The following is an 18,221-nucleotide window of genomic DNA, read 5'->3' as shown; positions in this document are numbered from 1 at the left end:
CTGCTTTCAAACATTCTCGGATCTTTTGCACTTGCTGAGTGCAGTGCTGAAGAACAATCGGTGATTCTTTCGATCTATCGCTGATGTCGTCCCAATACGCTGGTGACCGGTAAGGTCTCTCGTACAGTACTTTGAACGGTGCCATCCCGATACTAGCGTCATGGTTGTTATTATACGCAAATTCAACCAAACACAAACATGAGTCACATTAGTCCTTCCAATCGAGCATACAAGCTCGCAACATGTCCTCTAACATCTAAATAGTCCTCTCAGATTGACCATCGGACTGAGGGTGAAAAGTTGCATTGAACTTCAACTTCGTACCCAAAGCAAACTGCAATTGACCCATTAGTTGCGATGTGAACCTGGGATCACGATAAAAAATAATCAATCTCGGTACGCCATGCAATTATACAATCTCTTTGACATACAGGTCAGCTAGGCTTTCCAGAGACTGACTGATCCTGATAGGTAAGAAATGGGCAGACTTGGTGAGTCTATCCACAACTACCCAAATCGTGTCATGCTTGCATCTCGTTCGCGGTAAACCTACCATGAAGTCCATCATAATATCTTTTCATTTTCACTGAGGAATCTTAATCCTCTGCATGGAACCACCAGGACGCTGATGCTCAATCTTGATCTGCTGACAAGTCAAGCATCTCGAAATGTATGTTGTTATCTCACGCTTTATAACGTTCCACTAATACTTCCTTTGTAAATCTTTAAACATCTTCGTCCCACCAGGATGAATTGTATACCTTGACATGTGAGCTTTATCGAGAATCTTCTTCTTCAGCTCAAGGTTATTCGGAACTCAAAGCTGATCTTTCATGCGAATATCACCATCATTTGTTACACTAAAGAACGTATCTTCTTGTCTTGCCAGGGCTAGAAGCTTATCATAATGGTCATCAAGCTTCTGAGCCACCACGATACTAGGAAAAAACTCTGATCGAATAGTCAAACCAGATAATCTGATTGATTTGCTTCCAATCGAAAATGGCCTCCAAGCCATAAAATCTTCAATCAATTTCTGGCTCCTCACGAGACTAGCCAGAACACTACTCGACTTGCGACTAAGTGCATCTGCTACTACGTTCACCTTACCAGGGTGGTAAGACAATGTAAAGTGGTAATCTTTAATAAACTCGAGCCAACGTCGTTGTCTCAAGTTCAACTCCTTCTGAGAGAATAAATACTTGAGACTCTTGTGGTCTGAAAAAACCTCAAACGATTCTCCGTACAAATAGTATCGTCAAGATTTCAAGGCAAACACCACTGCTGCTAATTCCAAATCGTGTGTCTAGTAATTCCTCTCTGTGATGCTCCAAACCCTGGCCTTGGAAAAATCTTTTGAATTTTGAGGATTTTTTTTTAAAGGGTCTTTACGATAAACAACAAAAAGCAAGAGAAAAGGGATAACTAAGTAACAAGGCCGCAAGTCTGAGCGGACCACAGGTAAATAGAGCATATGTTATCATCACAAAAATTTTCCCCCTCCATCTGCGAGAGTGAGAGAATGATTCTACGAGTCAAACTCGACCAAAGTTTTGAAAATTAGTTTTGGAAATTACTCACCTCCGTTTTGAAAATTTATGGGAAAATTCTGTGGAATGGAATCCGCCTGTCGGTACGAGGTCCAACCGTTCATAGCGCCTTTACCAGAGGTAATCGAACCAAGGATCAAATGTGTGCTTTGACTAAGTTAAATTATCTAAATTATGCTCTATTTTCTTAAAATGCATAGAGAATCAGGCATGTGCTATGGATTTTTGAAAATATGCAAATTTGAGAAACATGATGTTTGCCTTAGAAAATTGAGATGTGCTTGGAAAGTGACTGGAAAAGTGCTTGAAAATGAAATGCCTGGAAAAATCATTGAATTTCATTGAAAATCAGAATTTGTATTGGAAAATGAATACTCAGGAAAACTTGAACTTTGGGAAAATTGATTTTGAGATTTGGATTGTTTTTCTGAGAAAATGGATTTGAGAATCTTGAGAAAAACAAGAAGTTTATTGGAAAATGATTTTGAAATGGAAAATAGATTCTCAGGAAAATGAGAATCCTGGCAAAATCAATTTTTGAGATTGGAATAGCTTTTTTTTAAGAAAATTGATTTCTGAATAGGATTTGAGAATTCTGGGAAAATCAATTTCAGAAATAATTCAAAGTTTTTGAGAAAATCAATTTTGGGATTTGGAAATGAAATTGAAAATGTGGAAACCTTGGGAAATCATGATTTTGAACTTGGAAAATACTTTGAAATCTCATCTGAAAATTCAAAATTCTGAGAAAATCAAATCCTAAGAAAGACTTGGAAAATTTTGGGAAAATAGATTTCTCTTAAATAGAATTGAAAAATGAGTTTGAAAATGATGCAAATTTAATGAATGAATGAATTTGAAAAATATTTCATTGAGGAATTGAGAAAATCCTTTTGAGTTTTGAGAAATGCAGTGCATTTTTGAAGTTAGCCTAAGAGTGTATGCTGAATGTGGCTAATATGATGATCACAAATCTTGGTTTTATTTGTATTCTGACTATGGCCATAAATACAAATCCCACCAAATTTGTGAACTCCCTAAGAGCTCGTTCATGTGTCATTCATGCCAACCATAGTAATTTTGAAAAATGTGCATATGCATCTTGCATCAGATATTGGAAATTGCAGAAATTAAGCTATATGCAATGCAGTCATATTCTAAGCTGAAAAGTAACTCTTATTCCAAATTATTACATCTGATATTACATTGAATTGAAATAAAATAAAATAAAGGTCTTATTAATGGATATTCCTGCAAAACTAGAAAATATGTTAGCACAAAAATATAGGTTTATCTGAATTTATCCAAAAATATTGGAAATTATTGGATATTATTCAGATGTAAACCCAAATTCATACCCCCTTTGATATAACATGATAAATAAGGAATAAATTTCAAAAATAAACTTGGAAATTCAAAATTGGGGTCAAAAATTCCCTGATGACCTTGAAATCAGGGTTTTCTAAAAGAATTTTTGTAAAATTTGGAAATTTGAAAATCAAATAAAATAAAATTAAACATGATATGATGAAATATGATTATATACATGAAATTTTGGAAAATTAAATATTGAAATTTCAAAATTTAGGTCAAAATGACCAAAATGCTCCAGATAACAAGACTATGGCCTTGAAACCAAGGTTTTCTTAAATAAATTTTGCAAAAATGGAAAATGTGAAATGAAAATGACATTAAAATTAACCCTAATATGATTCTATACGCTTATTCACATAACAAAAATCCTAAAATAAGAAAAATATCATAAAATATCGAGTTTAACTTGATTTTTGCCTGCTTTTCGCTTCTGAATTTAAAAGTAAACTAACATACAAAGCAAATAAACTTAGAATTGAGCCAAATTTGGCATAAACACTTAGATTAACCCTAAAAATATAATGAAACTCAAAAATATATTTTTTTGATATTTTTAATATAGAAAATTAGTTATAAATCCTAAAAATCAAGATTTTGCCTAAAATGCTAATTCTAAATTAGATTTCAGGTACTAAACTTCCATAAAAAAATTCCAAATTTTATGGGGAGACAGAGGACAGTTAGGCAAAGATTTTTGACTTTTACAGATTTTTTTTTATTTATGGTCGGAGCTGGACAGCTCCGGCAAGTCGGATCAGAATCCGACGACTCTAGGATCTAGGGCAGACAGACAGGTTTTAGAAAAAATTACAGGAAAAATATAAGAAAGTAGAGGAAATGGCTGAAACTCTATAAAAATGTCCCTGACAAATAGAGGCAAATTTTATCTTTTTACAGTATTAGAATTTGGGTTATGGTTTGGGAGAAAGCAGAGGATTATCAGAGACCTAGATCTCTAAAATTCTCAGACATTAGAATTTGATAAGCAGGGAGTTTAATTCTGGGAAAAATACCTAGTTTGCTTTTAAAATTCTGAAATTTTGAGGAATGATAGAGGGAATGTTGAGGAAGAACTTATCTGTTGTAAGTTTTGACATTCAGCCTACAGATTGAGGCATCACAGCAGATTAAAGTCGGTCTAGACCCTGACAAGGAAAATTAAGGTTTTTACAGGTTTTAGGAAAACTCATTTTTTAGCAGAGACTAAAATTTATTGGAAAAATCTAAAAAAAATCTGGAAAATAATGGATTCCAACAGGGACACACTGTATTTTTTTGACAAAGATGTGGATCATATATCCAGGAAAGCTTGGATGTTCTTGTCTGCTAAAATAGAACCTAGATATTCTAGAAGGGTCAAGATCCAAACGCAGTTTTGGATTTATTTAGTGGGACTATGAAATTCAAATGGAATCAAATTTTTGGCAGGAAATAAATAACAAGTAAACCTAATTAACCTAAAAAATTCGAAATTTATGAATGAGAACTCGCACATGAAATAACGATGATACTATGGCAATAAATACAACTTTTAGATTTTAAATTAAATGCAAACAAAAACCATACAAAATGAACAATATGAATAATGAGACTAGAGTAAATGCAATACTTAAATATGAACCTATATGGAACATGAAAATAAAATAAAAATTTACAGGGATACGATCCATTTTGATGTTGGCTCTAAAATGAGAGATTCGATCCAACCGGTGGATGAATCTCTCATTTCACTAGCCTCAATAAACAAGATGATTATCGCATCTACTTGATTTAAAACTAGGAAAGAGGCATTCATGTGATTTCGAATTTGACCTTTAAATTGATTTCGTGACATTCATATAAAAGGAAATCCGAAGATCCCTTGTCCACCGATTCCATGGATGATCATCGTAGGGGCTTTATCAATAGCTAATGGAAATCACGAATCGAGAGAATAGTAGCTCACCTTGAGGAGGAGTCTGCTACAACAAAGAGGGATGGCTGGAACAAGGCTGCAAGGAAGGTTGGGCTACAGCAATATCTTGATGGTGTTGGACCAGTGGTGAAGGTAGAAGGCTGCAATTGATGAAGGCAAAAAGGACCGACTGCTGGTATGGTTGGAGTCATGTGGCACCAAGGAAGGAGGACGATGGTGGCTGGAATGGAGTGCTTCAAGGCTGGAATGGGTTGCTTCAAGCAATGGCTGCTATTGAGGATGTTGAACAGAGGGCTGCCACTGTTGGAGAAAGTTGTTGCAACAAAAAGGTTGGAGATAAGAGGTAGACATGAATGAGAAAATCCCCCAGCCGTGTAGCCTTGTATGGCCTAACTTAGGAAAAATAATCACCATAACTTAGGGTCTTGAGGGAATAATGAAAAGAGGGAATGAGAGAGGGAGTCCGCCGTATGGGTTTGAGAATAGAAAGAATAGAAGAGTTTTTATGGTGGCTGGACAAAAGGGAAGGGAAAGAAAGAAAGGAGGAAAAGAAAGAGAAGGAAGAAGGAAAGAAAGAAGAAACGGGAAAAGGAAAGAAAGAAGAGAGGGAAGAAAGAAGAGGGGAAGAAAAAGAGAGGGAAGGGTGATACATGAGTGGGCTAGACCAAAGAGAGAAAGGAAGGAAGGGAGAAAGAAAAGAAGAAAGAAAGAAAAAAAGAAAAAGAAAGAAAGGAAGAAGAAAAGAAGAAAGAAGAAAGGAAAGAAAAGAAAGAAGGAAAAGGAAAGAAGAAGAAATGGGGGGGTCGACCACCTTGGTGGGTCCCACCTTCTCTCATAAAAAATAAGAATTAAAATAACATAAAATAAAAGAAAATAAGGAAAAGAAAAGATATATATTAAATAAAAACATAGATGTAAATGATGGACCCATCTCAGAGTGGGCTCACTTTCCAAATTCGAAATTCATTTTGAGGATCATAGGAGTAGAATAGTCTTTTTAGAAAATTTCCAAATAAAATGGGCTATTTTTGGCAGTTTTTGAAATGAGCTCAGAATTTGAAGTTTCATACCCCGTTGCGAAGCAAATCAAGTTTAGAATTTGAAAATTTGAATTTGAAAAAAATACAGATTGTTTTTCTCAAGAAAACATTTTCAAACTTAGAATCTTTGGGGTAAAAATGTTAATTTTGAAAACCTAGGGTTTGAAAATGATTTCTGAAAACTTTTAAAACTTAATCTGGATTGAATTTTTCAAAACTGGAGTTTTGGATCTCGAAAATGAAATGAAATGTTATGAAATAATGAAAAATGATGAGAAATAATGAGAAATGGTATGAAATGCTATGCGAAATGCAGACCCTGGATAAAGAATTTTGGATATTACACTTTGATTGACACTTGTGCAAGTTCAAAAATTGTTAAAATTGATAAAATTTGCAAAATGGTTCAAGAAATGGTTTTCGAGCTCTACCGGGCTAGAGTGACACTGAAAATTGTGGTTTGAACTGATTTGAACTAAAATGAACTGGATTGAGCTAGGTTCTAGGATTTCAGAATTCAAATGAACTGACAAGGCACTGACTCGACTGAACTCCCTGAATAAATTTTTAAGAAAAGCTGACATTTTTAGAGAAATCGTGAGAAATGGTCACTAGAGTGAAGTGAATTACAAACCAGAGCTGAGTTTGAGCTGAGACAAAGATTAGTAACACTGAGATAAACTAAAACTGAAGCTCGAACACTAGCTCAACTGACTGGACTCAGCTTAATTTCAGTTGAAAGAGCTGAAACAAGCTAAAACAGACTCCTAGAAACTTGGAAATGGTTTTGAACAGAAACTGGAGCACTTGAACTCCTGGTGAGCTCAAGATAGACACAAAGAAATAGGATTGACTGAGAATGACTGACTCGGAGACAATTGGCTTGGATTTGACTGAGAAATGAGCTCATTTATGAAGAAATGTTCTCATTTATTAAGATGCCACTCTTTGCTACTAAGTCGGTTTAGGGCCGAGCTTAGTGGCAAATAAAAACACACCAAATTTGGGCTATAAAAATACCTTAGTTGAAGGATCTGACTGGGTATGAAGAAATTAGCCCTGATAAAAATGGTAGATATGGAATAGAGAATGAATAAGAAAAATTTTACTTCAAAGAAGTGAGATTCAGGTTTTGCCCTTAACCTGAATGGGATGGAAAATACCTTGTGTAAAAATGAGGCTCAGGTTTGAACCTTTAACGTGATCGGGAAATGAAATACCTCATCAGAATAAGGCTCAGGTTTAACCCTTAACCTGACCCGAAAGTGAAAATGGCAAGTTGGATGATGAATAAGATAACTTTTTTGAAGAAGACTAAGTTAACTCTTTCGACAACGCGAAAGACGAATTCTTTCGACAACGCGAAAGACAAATTCTTTCGACAACGCGAAAGACAAATTCTTTCGACAACGCGAAAGATGACAAAGGTGATCCAAAGGCACAAGGCGATTCTTTCAACAACGCGAAAGATGACAAGGTGATCCAAAGAAGCAAGGCGATTCTTTTGACAACGCAAAAGATGAATTCTTTCGACAACGTGAAAGATGACAAAGGCGATCCAAAGGAACAAGGTGATTCTTTCGACAACGCGAAAGATGACAAAGGCGATCCAAAGGAACAAGGTGATTCTTTCAACAACGCGAAAGATGACAAGGTGATCCAAAGGAGCAAGGCGATCCTTTTAACAACGCAAAAGATGAATTCTTTCGACAACGCAAAAGATGACAAAGGCGATCCAAAGGAACAAGGCGATTCTTTTAATAATGCGAAGGATGACAAGGCGATCCAAAGGAGCAAGGTGATCCTTTCAACAATGCGAAAGATGAATTCTTTTGACAACGCGAAAGATGACAAAGGCTATCCAAAGGAACAAGGCAATTCTTTCAACAACGCGAAAGATGATAAGGCGATCCAAAGGAGCAAAGCGATTCTTTTGACCACGCAAAAGATGAATTCTTTCGACAATGCGAAAGATGACAAAGGTGATCCAATGGAACAAGGTGATTCTTTTGACAACGCAAAAGATGAATTCTTTCGACAACGTGAAAGATGACAAAGGCGATCCAAAGGAACAAGGCAATTCTTTCAACAACACGAAAGATGACAAGGCGATCCAAAGGAGCAAGGCGATCTTTTTGACTACGCAAAAGATGAATTCTTTCAACAACGCAAAAGATGACAAAGGCGATCCAAAGGAACAAGGCGATTCTTTCATAATGCAAAGGATGACAAGGCAATCCAAAGGAGCAAGGTGATCCTTTCAACAACGCGAAAGATGAATTCTTTCGACAACACGAAAGATGACAAAGGTGATCCAAAGGAACAAGGCGATTCTTTCAACAACGCGAAAGATGATAAGGCGATCCAAAGGAGCAAGGCGATTCTTTTGACAATGCAAAAGATGAATTCTTTCGACAACGCGAAAGATGACAAAGGTGATCCAATGGAACAAGGTGATTCTTTTGACAACGCAAAAGATGAATTCTTTCGACAACGTGAAAGATGACAAAGGCGATCCAAAGGAACAAGACAATTCTTTCAACAACACGAAAGATGACAAGGTGATCCAAAGGAGAAAGGTGATTCTTTTGACAACGCAAAAGATAAATTCTTTCGACAACATGAAAGATGACAAAAGCGATCCAAAGGAACAAGGCAATTCTTTCAACAACGCGAAAGATGACAAGGCGATCCAAAGGAGCAAGGTGATCATTTCAACAACGCGAAAGATGAATTCTTTCAACAATGCGAAAGATGACAAAGGTGATTCTTTCAACAACACAAAAGATAACAAGGTGATTCAAAGGAACAAGGTGATTCTTTCGACAACGCGAAAGATGAATTCTTTCGACAACGCGAAAGATGACAAAGGCAATCCAAAGGAATAAGGTGATTCTTTCAACAACGCGAAAGATGACAAGGCGATCCAAAGGAGCAGGGCGATTCTTTTGACAACACAAAAGATGAATTATTTTGGCAACACGAAAGGTGACAAAGATGATCCAAAGGAACAAGGTGATTCTTTCAACAACGCGAAAGATGACAAATGCTATCCTTTCAGAGAGAAGGCTAATCTTTCAACCACGCGAAAGACGACAAAGGCTATCCTTTTGGAGGGAAGGCTAATCTTTCAACAACGTGAAAGACGACAAAGGCTACTCTTTCAAGGAGGCAAAAGGTGATGCCAGAATGTGTCAAGATGGACATTGAGCTCTTCACTTCATGTCAAGATAGTAAGAAAATATTGCCAAAATATTAAGAAGTGTTTGTTGATTCAAAATACTTGAAACTGATGTGTATTGGTATGAAAATATTTTCTCTTTTCTACCCAAAGTATTACCTCCAATTGGGCTAACTCCGTAGAATCAAGATTCAAATTCAAATTGCTTGTGATTAGCTTTCTTTCAAGGAGGCTATCAATTTCCTTGATATGAACAGAAAAGAGAGTATTCTTGATATTATGAAAGCAATTGGTGAAAGAATATTGATGATAGAAATTCACAAATTTTAAAGAGGATTCTTGGCAGATTTGGCAGTCTGATATCCTGGGATTCTTTTCTCATGATGATCGTTCTGCACTCTTTTTTTTTGGTAGAATTGAAGCTCTCTTGGGTTTTTGTGGATTACATCATTCTTCATTTTGGAGATGTTCTGACTTTTCTCTCTTTTTTTTTTTGAAAGGGTACGTCACAAACTCCTTCAACTCAGAGATGTTTCTATCCTTCTTTGCCTCAGGGATTATCTTGACGGTATTGGCTTTTTGGTTGGAAATTTCTTAATGATAGCAGAAATTAAATATCTTTTAGGGTTTGTCAGGAGGCTCATCGCAGTCGCCTTCATCTTGACGGCGATCTGAACTTTCCTAGAAGGATCTGTCACAAACTCCTTCATCTTGAAGATGATTCAAATCTTCTTTGGCCCTGGGGGTCTAACTCACATAATTTGTCTTCATCTTTATGACAATTGAGAGATCCCTTTTGCAGATATTTAATTACAGCTTAAGTGATCAAGGAGATATGGAAATTGAGTGGATTTTTCTGTATCACCCAGGATATTTCGACTGCCTTATTTTCCAAGAATGATTTTAAAAATGTGTTATTGACTGCGATCAATACTGATCACTTATGGATTTGCAACAACATTGAATTTTCTTTACTGGCCATATCGAGGATTTATTCTTCATCCTTTTGGTTGGCCAATAGAAAAAAAATGAATTTTGAATTTTGAATCCTTCTTCACAAAAGTTTTGTCCTTTTGAAAGTAATATTGAAGGTAATTTTGAGGTAATTCTTTTATGCAATAAAGGTTTTGAAATCAACAAATATTTAATGACAAATTGGCAAAATATTCTTGGAATCTTTGGTGAAAGAAATTGCTTGATATCCGAGTTGACACATCAGTGGGATTCTGGATGAGGGTCCAACACGAACCTGAACTCTAAAGGCAAATCCAATACGAAATTGGAATTCTGAAGGTAAGTCCTAGCACAATGTTGGATTTTGAAGGTAAGTCTAATTCAAAAGTTGGTTTTGAAAGAGTGACCGAGTCGAAATTCAGATCCTGTAACAAAAACTAGAAAATTTGAGTTGAAACCCGAATCTTTAAAGGAAAACTAGAAAGTTTGGTTTTGAAGGAAAGAAAATTTGAGTCGGAACTCAAATCTTTGAAGGAAAAACTAGACCCATTTGGATTTAAAAAAAAGGAAACTCGAGTCAGAACTCGAATCCTAAAGGAAAAACTGGAGAAATTCAGAAGAAAAAGAAATTTGAGTCGGAACTTGAACCCTAAAGGAAAAACTTAGATCAATTAAGAAAAAGAAATTCGAGTCAAAACTCAAACCCTGAAGAAAAAGTAGATTAATTTGGAAGGAAAAGAAATTCGAGTCGGATCTCGAATCCTGAAGAAAAAGTAGATTAATTTGGAAGGAAAAGAAATTTGAGTCGGAACTCGAATCCTGAAGAAAAACTAGATCAATTAGAAGGAAAGAAAATTTGAGTTGAAACTCAAATCCCGAAGGAAAATTAGATTAATTAGAAGGAAAGGAAAGTTGAGTCAGAACTTGAATCCTGAAGGAAAACTAGACCAATTAGAAGGAAAAGAAATTTGAGTCAGAACTTGAATCCTAAAGAAAAACTAAATCAATTAGAAGGAAAGAAAATTTGAGTCGAAACTCGAATTCCAAAGGAAAACTGGACCAAATAGAAGAAAAGGAAATTCAAGTCAGAACTCGAATCCCGAAGGAAAACTAGACCAATATGGACACTGAATTTTAAAGTGTACCAGTGTGAACACCGAATTTTGAAAATAAACTAGTACAAGCATTATGTTCTGAAAAATTACCAATATGAATATTGGGTTTTGGAAAATTACAAGTACGAACACTGGGTTTTGAAAAATTACCAGTACGAACACTGGATTTTGAAAAATTACCAGCACGAACATTGGGTTTTTGAAAAATTACCAGCACGAACATATAATTTTGGAAAGTTACCAGAACGAACACAACGTTTTGAAAAATTATCAGCATGAACACTGGGTTTTGGAGAATTACCAGCACGAACATTGGGTTTTTTAAAAATTACCAGCATGAACACTGGGTTTTTGAAAACTTATCAGCACAAACACTAGGTTTTGAAAAATTACTAGCATGAACACTGAGTTTTTGAAAAATTACCACCACGAACACTGGATGTTGGAAAGTTACCAGCACGAACACTAGGTTTTGAAAAATTACTATCACGAACACTAGATTTTGAAAAATTACTAGCACGAATACTGGGTTTTGGAAAATTACCAGCATGAACACTGGGTTTTTAAAAAATTACTAGCACGAACACTGGATTTTGAAGAATTACCAGCACGAACATTGGGTTTTGAAGAATTATCAGCATGAACATTGGGTTTTTAAAAAATTACCAATTGATTCTGATGAAAGATTTTTAGTCTTCACCCTCATGCTGACTTGGATAATTGTCGAAGTCTCAGGATTTATCTCTTATCCTGAACGGGCAACTCAGGTTTATCCCTTAACCTGAAGAGGAAATGAATTTGATGCATATGGATGCAAATGAATGCAAATGAATGCATGCATATGCAAATGCAAATGCAAATGCAAATGCAAATGCAAGTGCAAATGCAAATGAATGCATGCAAATGCAAATGAATGTGAATGTATGCAAAATGATGTAAATGAATGCACATTCGTGTAAAATGAGAAATTTGTTTGATTCTGTCTGCATACAGGATGTTTTGAAGACAATTTTCAAAATAGTGCCCCAGTATAATAGGGAAAAGAAATTTTGGATAAAAGGAAGATAATTGACGTTCAAAGAATGCTCTCTGAAGGTAACAAGGCAACTAACTTTTGCTCAATTCAGAGACTCCAAAGAGGGTCATTCTTCATGAAAGAACATGTTGCAGAGAAGGAGAATAAAAGGTGGCATCCATCTCATGAAGAAAATTGATAATTTTATTAATGCATTGAAGAAGAAAATAACAAATTGATAAGAGAACTAGGACTGCATTGTCCCTTTAAAATGACAAAATGATGAAAGTGACATAGTCTTGACGTTGCAATTTCTTAGAAAACTTGTTCAGGATGGTCGACTGGTGTCTTCCTCATCTTCAATAAGGATATTCTTGTCGATGCAATCTTGAATGATATTCCTCAGGATGAAAAAATTCTCAGTGTCATGCCTTACTGCCCGATGAAATTTGCAGAATTTTTCTTTGAATCTGCCTATGGTTGTTGCAGGATCAGTTGCTTTGGGTAAACGGATCATATCTTTTGCGAGCATGTATTCCAAAACACTTTCACGTTTCTGGTCCATAAGGGTGAATTTCCGGTCCGTACTCTAATCCTTACGCTTTGGCTTTTCTTGATATTTCTCTTTATCCTGAGGACTAGATTGAAAAGGCTTATCATTGTTGGAGAACTTTCCTTTTTAGCCCGTAGATCCCTCTGAATAGTTATCATAATTTTTCTTATTGTTTTTGCTATCATTGGCAGAAAGAGTAAAGTGAGCCTTTGGAGGTCCGACCATATCTTTTGTGAGCATGTATTCCAAAAAGCTCTCGAGTATTTAATCCAATGGGACCATCTTGCAGTTCTGGTTCCGACTGTCATGTTGTACTTCTTGTTGAGTGCTTAACTTCTGTTGAGACTTGGCTGAGACAGTCGACCGGTATTCTTTCTTATCCTCAACGAAGAAATTCTTGTTGATATAATCTTGGACAATGTTCTTGAAGACGAAATAGTGGTCGGTATCATGCCCTACTGCTCGATGGAATTTGCAGAACTGGTCCATGAATCTTCCCATGATTGTCGGAGGATTTGTGACTCTTGGGAGCTTTACCAATTATTTGGCTAATATATATTCAAGGATTTCATCGAGAGACTGCTCGAGAGGAGTAAACTGGCGATTGTAACCCCAGACGTTCTGCTTTATCTTTTCTTTTTGCTGAGATTTCTGGTGAGAGTCTGGCGAGAAGGGCTTGTTGTCTTGTTTGAAGGCTTCTCCCTTTTTGCCTCCATTGCTGCTTTTGTTGGACTTAGAACTTTCTGCGTTGCTGCTCTTGCCAATGATATTCTAAGAGAATGAGACAGATGCCTTTTCCTTGAAAGGAGCTTTTCCAAGATTGTCTCCAACTTGCTCAGACATCATCTTGATCATCATTTTCTTGAACATTTGATATGCAGTGGGATCAATGTCATCCCCGTCAGTCTGACTCTGTCCTCTAACAGTTCTTGGAGAATTCATCTCTTTTTGCTTGATGCTTTAAAAGTCATTGATGCACTTGATATAGCAGTGTCTTCTTATCTGATCTGGATCACTTGGGAATACCGATACTCTCTGCAGAATGAGATGGATGATTAAATTTTGATGATGAAGATTCCGGATAGAAATGAATATAGGAAAAATATTTGATGAGAATTTGGTAGATAATTGGAAGAACATCTCATTAATAGGGATTGGGTCGTCGCTGGAGTCATGACAATTGTGTTGCCATTCTTTGCGAGGAGAACGAATAACTACAAATATGTCTTGTCACCTAGGTGAGGTCGTCAAACCATGATAGAATGAAAATTGAAGGATTTTTTTTATTAAAGAAAAAATATGATTGCATCAATAGTAGACTTGAGAAAGATGAGGCATATAGACAGTCTGCCACCACTCTTAATGATCAACAGAGACACGAGGACCGGGGAAAAGAGTGAGAGTGATGAAAGAATCCCAGCCATATCTGGTAGAATGGTATGTTTCAGACCACTGCGCTGATGCAAGGTCGAACTCTGGCATAACCCCTGATAGTAGTCGAGCTTCTACGTGCTTCTGTCTCTGAGAAAATTGCTTGACGCATCGCTCTAGATAGTAGTAGGTATAGAAAAATGGGCCAAGTAGCTTGAATTGTTTGCCATACATACATGTATATCTGGGAAGAAAGAGAGCCCTTCAGTGCATACGACCATCGCATACTGAATTCTTTCTCGAGCTGTTCTAGATAATTAGCTGACTTCTACGAATGCCCCATACTGTCGATAGATCTTGATCAGATTCACATATTCATTTTCATTTTCCTCAATCAGTGGCCAGAACTTATGCCCTGTCATGCAAGCTAAAGCATCTCGGGGGTCCAAACCCTTGACATTGATAAAAAATTGTTACTCTAATGGATCTCCAGGTTGACCGGTTGGCTCGAGCAGTCCCATGATCTCTGAAAACTCATCTATCAGCAGAGTTATCTCGCCCCATGGGAACCAGAAAGTACAAGTGCATGAGTTTCACCACTCTGCCAGTGCATGGATCAGATTTTCGTTGACTGTCAACTTTCCCACTACGGATGTCAGTTCCAACCCGCAATCGCTCAAGTGGTCCAGAAACATACGAGAGAAGTTCTTGAACCAAGTATAGTATCACCGTGGAAAGAAAGGTCTGGTGTTGAGAGCTCGATGCTCGGGAAGACTTTGTCGCACCTCGTAGAAGATGTGACCCTCAAGAAAGACAAAGTCGAGTTGATTGGATGCCATTGGACTGAAAGATAGGAAGATTAGAATTAGACTTGGGAAAAATACAAGAATTTTGAAAATTACAGGCAAGATAAAGTGAAATGTTGGAAATTCGAATTCCAGAGGAATGGAAGAATGGAAAATCACCTGAAGTTTTAAAGAAAAAGTGGATAATTTGAAGAAAAAAAATCATCAAAGGTTTTTTAGAAAAAGGAGATATTTCACAAAAGATGAAAAATGAGGTATTTTGAAAAATTGTCCAGTATTTTGGGAAAATTGGGAAAATATGGAAAAATAAGACGAAAATGAATAGCATGCATTCAATCACAAACAATTATGCACATACAACATTCCCTAAGAAGCTGACTCTAAATGTATCAATTTTGAAAATGGTTGTAGGACCCTGATCCTAACTCTAAGCTTAGATCAGTTGTGTCCAATCATGCTATGCCGATATACTCGAGTCAAAACCTGAAGTATGTGGCATAAAATTAATCTCTGGTTCTAGGCTTGTATTTTCCTAACATCCTTGAGTGTCTGCCAATATACGTTGAACTATGGGCCTTGGTACGTGGTAGGGGGGCATTAGCCCAAATAAGTGGCCCAGTTGTGAGGCTCTGTCCCGAACTATGGTTCTGGAAGAGAGCCTAGCAACGTGAAAACCGGGTAGACATAGGTGGGGGGTTTTGAAAAATGAGCACATGCACACAAACAGACGGCTCTAAGTCTTAAAGAGATAGTATTTTAAATTTTTTAAAGAAGCAAACATTGTTTTCATACAAATCCTAGATTAAGGAGTGTTGTATTTTCAGACCTAAGTTTATGTGAGCATAAATAATTCTTCTCAATTAGTCCTGTCAAACCATGCCTAGTCTACATGCAATCCATATCCGCTAGGTTCGAGTCTAGGCTCCTAGGTTTACATGATATTAGAAAATAAAAGCTGACAATTCATAGAACACGATTTTGATAATTGAGCTAAGTCAAGGCACACAATTGATCAGACAAAGACAGGTCCAATCACGGTCGCCAAACCTATTATCATCACAAATTTTTTTCCCCTCCCTCTGTGAGAGTGAAAGAACGATTCTGCGAGTCAAATTCGACCAAAGTTTTGAAAACTAGTTTTGGAAATTACTCATCTCCGTTTTGAAAATTTGTGAGAAAATTCTATGGAATGGAGTCCGCCTGTCGGTACGAGGTTCAACCGTTTCTGGTGCCTTTACCAGGGATAATCGAACCAAGGATCAAATGTGTGCTTTGACTAAGTCAAATTATCTAAATTATGCTCTATTTTCCTAAAATGCACCAAGAATCAGGCATGTGCTATGGATTTTTTAAAATATGCAAATTTGAGAAACATGATGTTTGCCTTAGAAAATTGAGATGTGCTTGAAAAGTGACTCGAAAAGTGCTTGAAAATGGAATGCCTGGGAATATCATTGAATTTTATTGGAAATTAGAATTTGCATTAGAAAATGAATTTTTAGGAAAACTTGAACTTTGGAAAAATCGATTTTGAGATTTGGACTGCTTTTCTAAAGAAATGAATTTGAGAATCTTGAGAAAATCAAGCTCATTGGAAAATGATTTTGAAATGAAAAATGGATTCTCAGAAAAATGGGAACCCTGGAAAAATTGATTTTTGAGATTGGAATAGCTTTTTCTAAGAAAATCGATTTTTGAATAAGATTTGAGAATTCTGGGAAAATCAATTTCAAAAATATATCAAAGTTTTTCAGAAAATCGATTTTGGGATTTTGAAATAAAATTAAAAATGTGGAAACCTTGGGAAATACTTTGAAATCTCACTTGAAAATTCAGAATTCTGAGAAAATCAAATCCTGAAAAAGACTTGGAAAGTTTTGGGAAAATTGATTTCTCTGAAATAGAATTGGAAAATGAGTTTGAAAATGATGCAAATTGAATGAATGAATGAATTTAAAAAATATTTCATTGAGGAATTGAGAAAATCCTTTTGAGTTTTGAGAAATGCAGTGTATTTTTGAAGTTAGCCTAAGAGTGTATGCTGAATATGGCTAATACGAAGATCACAAATCTTGGTTTTATTCGTATTCTGACTATGACCATAAATACAAATCTCACCAAATTCGTGAACTTCCTAAGAGCTTGTGCACGTGTCATTCATGTCAACCATAGTGATTTTGAAAAATGTGTATATGCATCTTGCATCAGATATTGAAAATTGCAGAAATTAAGCTATATGCAATGCAGTCCTATTCTAAGCTGAAAAATAACTCTTATTCTAAATTATTGCATCTGATATTACATTGAATTGAAATAAAATAAAATAAAGGTCTTATTCCTGGATATTCCTGCAAAACTAGAAAATATGTTAGCACAGAAATGTAGGTTTATCTGAATTTATCCGAAAATATTGGAAATTATCAGATATTATTCAGATGTAAACCCAAATTCATACCTCCTTAGATATAAACATGAGAAATAAGGAATAAATTTCGAAAATAAACTTGGAAATTCGAAATTAGGGTCAAAATGACCAAAATACCCCTAATGACCTTGAAATCAGGGTTTTCTAAAAGAACTTTTATAAAATTTGGAAATTTAAAAATCAAATGAAATAAAATTAAACATGATATGATGAAATATGATTATATGCATGAAATTTTGGAAAATTGAAGTTTGGAATTTTGAAATTTAGGTCAAAATGACCAAAATGTCCCTGATAACAAGACTATGGCCTTGAAACAAGGGTTTTCTGAAATAAATTTTATAAAAATGGGAAATGTGAAATGTAAATGCCATGTAAATTAACCTTAATATGATTCTATATGCTTATTTACATGATAAAAATCCTAAAATGGCAAAAATATCACAAAATATCGAGTTTAACTTGATTTTCACTTCTGAATTTAAAAGTAAACTAACATACAAAGCAAATGAACTTGGAATTGAGCCAAATTTGGCATGGACACTTAGACTAACCTTAAAAACAGAATGAAACTCGAAAATATATTTTTTTGATATTTTTTATTATGGAAAATTATCTAGAAATCCTAAAAATCAAGATTTTACCTAAAATGCTAATTCTAAATTAGATTTCGGGTACTAAACTTCCATAAAAATTTTCCAAATTTTATGGGGTGACAGAGGATAGTTGGGCAAAGATTTTTGAATTTTACAGATTCTTTTTTTGACCTATGGTCGGAGCTGGACAGCTCTGACAAGTCGGATCAGAATCCAGCAACTCTAGGATCTAGGGCAGACATACAGGTTTCGGGAAACATTATGAGAAAAATAAAAGATAGTGGAGAAAATGGCTGAAACTCTAGGAAAATGTCTCTGACAAACAA

General features: G+C 35.7%; 1 protein-coding gene across 1 annotated transcript in view; it reads left to right on the top strand.

The window, feature by feature from the left end:
* The window catches only part of LOC149811727 (galactolipase DONGLE, chloroplastic-like), a 74,335-nt gene that overhangs the window by 46,392 nt on the left and 9,722 nt on the right, over positions 1 to 18,221 (top strand). The window contains exon 2 of the mRNA XM_089992909.1: positions 4,972 to 5,168. Coding sequence (XP_089849035.1) covers positions 4,972 to 5,168 — 197 coding nt within the window. The remainder of the gene's footprint in view (positions 1 to 4,971; positions 5,169 to 18,221) is intronic.

The sequence above is a fragment of the Nuphar pumila genome, chromosome 17 (assembly GCF_984573655.1).
Source record: "Nuphar pumila chromosome 17, dmNupPumi1.hap1.1, whole genome shotgun sequence".
In the NCBI taxonomy this organism is placed as follows: Eukaryota; Viridiplantae; Streptophyta; class Magnoliopsida; order Nymphaeales; family Nymphaeaceae; genus Nuphar; species Nuphar pumila.
Note: the sequence above shows the minus strand (reverse complement) of the source record. Positions and strands in the feature narration are given on the sequence as shown.